The sequence below is a fragment of the Macrobrachium nipponense genome, chromosome 42, assembly GCF_015104395.2.
Source record: "Macrobrachium nipponense isolate FS-2020 chromosome 42, ASM1510439v2, whole genome shotgun sequence".
Taxonomy (NCBI): Eukaryota; Metazoa; Arthropoda; class Malacostraca; order Decapoda; family Palaemonidae; genus Macrobrachium; species Macrobrachium nipponense.
In genome coordinates, this window is record NC_061103.1 from 15,068,451 (window position 1) to 15,073,660 (window position 5,210).

The window sequence follows — 5,210 nt, forward strand, 5'->3', positions numbered from 1 at the left end:
TTTAATAATTTACAACTTGAAAAGTTTTAATTTACTGTATGCGAATTACACCGTTATTATTCGAAATAGGATATTATTTAAAGCCCGGGACGCAGTGTTACCATGCGCAAACACCACAGGCGGATGGACAGATGGAAAAAAACCGAGTATAGATCTGTAGCTGTATATACATATGTAAATGTAATTATAACAGGAGCTCTCCCATATCTTCAAACTCATTCAATTAGAAAATGAAATATTAAGAGGCGAAAAATCATTATTAAAATGAACACTTGGTAGTTGAAGGGTAACTCAGAAATTAGCAAAAATATCCTATGGAAATAGGTTAAATACCTACATATTGAAACATAACAGGCTAAAAACTGCTACTAAGAAATGACAAAAAACCTAGACATTGAAAAATGCTTGCCAAGAATTTAAATATGAAAAATGGTATCAAAAAGCCATATAACTATACTTCTTGGGAACTAGTATATAACCTAACCTATGATTTCCGACGACTTTCAATGCATATTAACAATGTAAATGAGAAACACTAAAATCATGCAATATATATCAAGAATGTGTTGGGTGTAATACTAAACGTTCACCAATAATACACTGTTTATATTTTCGAAAACTTAAAATTACTAAAACAAGTATATTTAAGCTACAGTAACCTTAAAACAGTAAGACATGTTCAGCCCTTGTACAAGAACCCGAGGGGAACCTGGGGACAAAGCTTGCTAGATTTATAGGCTAACCTTAATAAGGTCTTTAACCGTTAGGCTTTAACATGCCAAAAATATTACCTAGAACAAGTAATTTTGTCGAAAAATTATTTTTTCCTATGTACAAACCTAGGTTGTCTAACAAAAGGATATCCGCGGGAACGCGCCGCCACTACCGCATACAAAGAGTTCAAACTTTAATCGCTGTCCCTGGGTCTGGGGTAACTGCGCTGGGTGAGCCCGGGCCAGCTTGGGTAGGTCGTTGTGATACCATTCTTTGAGCCCTTAGACTACTTAGTCTAAAAACACACTCTTCAAAGGGGGTCCATAACTCAATGAGGGGTGGATGAGGAGGGCCATTAATTCGTTAGACAACCTAGGTTTTTATATAGGAAAAAATAATTTTTCGACAAAATTACTTTTGTTCCGACTAAGTACAAACCGTTGGTTGTCTAACAAAAGGAGACTCGAACTGAGGATGGGAAGGCGAGTGACATGAACGCACCCCTTGAAGAGCAGTCAATAACTTTACGCGACCTGAAGTTAACCCACACCCGCTTATCCTCTTGACACTTTATACGGTAAGGATTCAATGGGGGAGAACCCAAGGGGATCCGGCTGTTGTCCTAACCTATGGTACTAATACTCACTCTGAGAGCTGTTCCTGAAAGATTCTTAGCCATCATTCTACTCTCCAGGTAAGTCAGTAGTGGCCAAGTCGTGTCATGAACAGTATAGTCATACGTAGAATACTACCAGGGAACTCACTCATACCCCTTACATTCGGCCAGACTTAGGCGGGAATTGCCAGGAGAGAGTGTGTATTTTCAAATTGAGGTACGCAGTGCGGGTGACCGATATGCCTAGAGGATCTCTTGGGCTGCGACAATGGGGCCCAGAGAGAACACCTCCAGAGATTTGAATGTAACTTCTTGTAGGTAGGAGGAGGTGAAGGTGGTTTTTGTCTTCCAGGTGCCTGCTCTCAATACCTGACTCACTGAGAGGTTCTTCCTGAAGAGCATAGAGGAGCCTATGCCCCTAACTTCGTGAGCCCTCACCTTCGGCATTGGTACTTCCTTGTTTTCGTAGGCCCTTCTTATAACTTGTCTGATCCAGAAGGAGATGGTATTCTTAGCCACCTCTTTCGGATGCTTGCCCGTGGCCACGAACAGCCACTTGATAGCTGGTCTGAACTGTCTAGTCCTCTTGAGGTAGGCTTTCATGGCTCTGACCGGGCATAGAATCAGTTCCTCTTTATCAAAGCCGGTAAAATCTCCCAAGGAAGGAATGGTAAAAGAGGAAAACATCTCATCTGGCTTGGATGGGTCTTGAGTCTTGGCTACAAAGCCAGGGACAAACGAGAACCCCATCTCCCTCCAACGCCTGGTGTGTGACACTTCGTAGGACAGTGCATGAAGTTCGCTGACCCTCTTCGAAGATGCCAGGGCTAAGAGGAAAAGGGTCTTCAAGGTGAGGTTCTTCAAGGAAGCTGAATGTAAGGGCTCATAGGGAGGACCTCTCAAGGATTTCAGGACTAAGGCCACATCCCAGTGGGGAGTCCGTAGCTCTCTCGGGGGACAGGTCTTCCTAAAGTGCTTGAAGAGCAACAAAATTTCTGGAGATGCAGCGAGGTCCATGCCTTTCAACGAGAATACTTTATTCAAAGCCGCTCTATAACCCTCCACTGCCGATATGGATAGTTGTTTATCCTTTCTGAGGTGGTGGAAAAAACACGCTAGTTGAGGGATGGTGGCCTCGTCTGGGGCAATGCCTTTATCTTGACACCAATCCTGAAACAGTCGCCACTTTCCCTGGTACAATCTGCCTGAGGATGGTTTCACAGGATTGGCCATGTCCTCAGCTAACTGTCTGGAAAAACCTCTACCAAGGAGGATTTTGATGACAGTCTGAACCCGTGTAAGCGGAGGGCTGACGGATTTGGGTGTAGGCGTCCGTTGTTGGGTTGGGAGAGAAGATCCACTCTGTCTGGTAGGCTTACCGGGTCCTCCAACTGGAGATCTAGCACTTCTGGGAACCATGGGGCTTCCGGCCATCAAGGAGCAACTAAGGTTACTCGTAGGTTCTGTGAGTAGCGAATCTTCTGAAAGATCTTCTGGAGGAGGGGGAAAGGCGGGAAGGCATAAGCGTCCAGGTTCTTCCAATCCTGCAGGAGGGCATCCTCTCCCGCTGCCTGCAGGTCTGGGAGTGGGGAGAAGAACACTGGCAGCTTCCTGTTCCATGCGGTGGCAGAGAGGTCTATCTAAGGAGAGCCCCACCTCTTTATCAGGCCATCTGCTACTTCTTGATGGAGGGACCATTCTGTGTTGATTATCTGTCCCCTCCTGCTCAGATGGTCCGCCCAAACATTTTTCTTGCCCGGAATATATCTTGCTTTGAGGGTGATGTCCATTTCCTCTGCTAACTCCTGGATTTGTACTGCCAGGCAACAGAGATCCAGTGAGACACTGCCCCCCTGTTTGTTTAGATATGCCACCACCGTGTAGTTGTCCAACATTAGGCCCACCGTTTTCCATTGGAGTTGAGACAGGAAGTGCTGAAGGGAGAGGAAGACTGCCTTCAATTCAAAGACATTGATGTGAGCTGCTGCTCTCTTCTTCTGACCACAGGCAGCTCACTTCTTCCTCCGTCAGGTGCGCCCCCCACCCTTCTTTTGATGCATCTGTGAAGAGAAAAATCTCTGGGGTTCTTGGACAGAGAGATGCCCCCTTGGAGGTGGGAAGGAACCATCCACCACTCCAGGGACTCCCTTACTTCTTGAGAGAGAAGAATTTTGCTGTTGGGGTCCCTTTCCGGAGGAGACCATTGCTTCTTGAACAGCCATAAGTCTTCTGCTGCGAGGCACTAGTGCCTCTATTGAGGCCATGTGTCCTAAGATGGACTGGCAGAGTTTGGCAGTGGGAGGGCTGGGCCCCAAAGCTCTCCGCATTTGATTTACTAGGCTGGAGAGACTGTTCTCCGAGGGGAAGGCCTTCATGAGGGATGAATCTAGGGTCATTCCGAGGTACACTATCCTTTGTCTGGGAGTGAAGTCCGACTTGTCGACATTTACCCCACTCCCAGTTCCTGAAAAGAATGATAAAACTAGCTGAAGTTGATCCGCACACTGAGTAGCCGTCTCGGCTAAGATGAGCCAATTGTCCAGGTAGCGGAGGAGACGGATGCATCTTGCGTGTGCCCATATCGATACTATATTGAAGACCCTGGTGAACACCTGTGGGGCTGTCGCGAGGCCGAAGCACAGGCAGGTGAACTGCAGAGTCTTTCCCTTGCTGACAATGTAGTTTTGGTGGTGTTTAATGCGTAAGTAGCATCTTTGCGCTAGCTATAGTACAATAACTGATATGGGATTTTAAGAGTTATGATGATGTGTGCGTGGATTTTTCCCAAATAGGTTGTCTAAATGGCTTCATTCGGCGTCAATGATCCTGGTAGTCACGACGCCAGATAATTACTAATTATTCATTCATTCATTTTGGCAGACTCCTCGAGACTGGTGTTCTTCTTATCAACTTGCTGGGAAACCTCCTTTCTGGAGCTTAAGTAATCCTCCACGCCTGTTTAACCATGTTTGCAATGTCCAGTGCGGGCGTGAGGATCTGGTCACTCACTGTAACTGGGCTAACTGATGGAGGTGGTGCGGAGGTACTAGGCTCAAGTCTAGGCCTAGATTTCTCGGGCATCAACGCTGGCACTGGTCTCTGTGTGACCTTGGCCTTGCGGCATCGAAAGGTCTCTGTTGATGCTCCTCCTACGAGCGTTGTGGCTGGCTGGCTGGCTTGCGTCGGGTTGCCGCAACTTCAGGAGGGGAGAGGGCCTCCAGCTCCTGTGAGTTGGGTCCCGTTCCGGGCTCCTCAGCACCGTCCTCAGGATGGGAGGGTGAGGAGTCAGGTCCGTCACTGGATCCCTCCTGGGGCTGGGCTGATTGTGCCAGAGAGGAACAGGTGGTTAACTTGGCACCCGGCTGTGTCTCGGCGCTGTTTTGGTCAGAACGAGATAGTCCGGCCTTTAGGTTAGGCGGAAAAAAGATCTCGGTTGAAGCACCCTTCTTGTTACGCTTCGAGGCAGGAACATGGTTCCCAGCCCCTAAGGCAGCTTCTTTCCTCTTACCTGCCTTCCTAGCCCCTGAAGACAAAGGTTTCTTTAGCCCAAGTCTCTTGGGAAGGACACTAGGCTCACTAACTGGGTCCTCAGTTACTAAGGAGGAAGGATTACTAAGCCTAGTGTTCTCCAATTGGACCCTATCCTCCTCACACACGATCTTAGGCCCCACTGTAGTCGGCCTAGGCCTAGCCTTATCGGAATCAACACTAGCGTCACTGAAAAAGCTTTTATGCGCCTCATAATAGAGCGTCCATTGATCACTATTCCACTGCGCACACGTTGAACACTATGTATTAGGAGAACATGCAAAACCCCTACACGCAATACACCGCAACGCATGCCATTGGAAACACACACACAAATCCTCCCCGAAAAACC

At 47.4% G+C, this 5,210-nt stretch overlaps 1 protein-coding gene across 1 annotated transcript; it reads right to left on the reverse strand.

The window, feature by feature from the left end:
• Window positions 1-1,573: 1,573 nt before the first annotated feature.
• LOC135213276 (uncharacterized) lies at window positions 1,574-3,244 on the reverse strand. Its single transcript, XM_064247256.1, has one exon. It carries the CDS (start codon window positions 3,242-3,244, stop codon window positions 1,574-1,576), a length of 1,671 nt encoding a protein of 556 aa, XP_064103326.1.
• Between the last annotated feature and the right edge of the window lie 1,966 nt (window positions 3,245-5,210).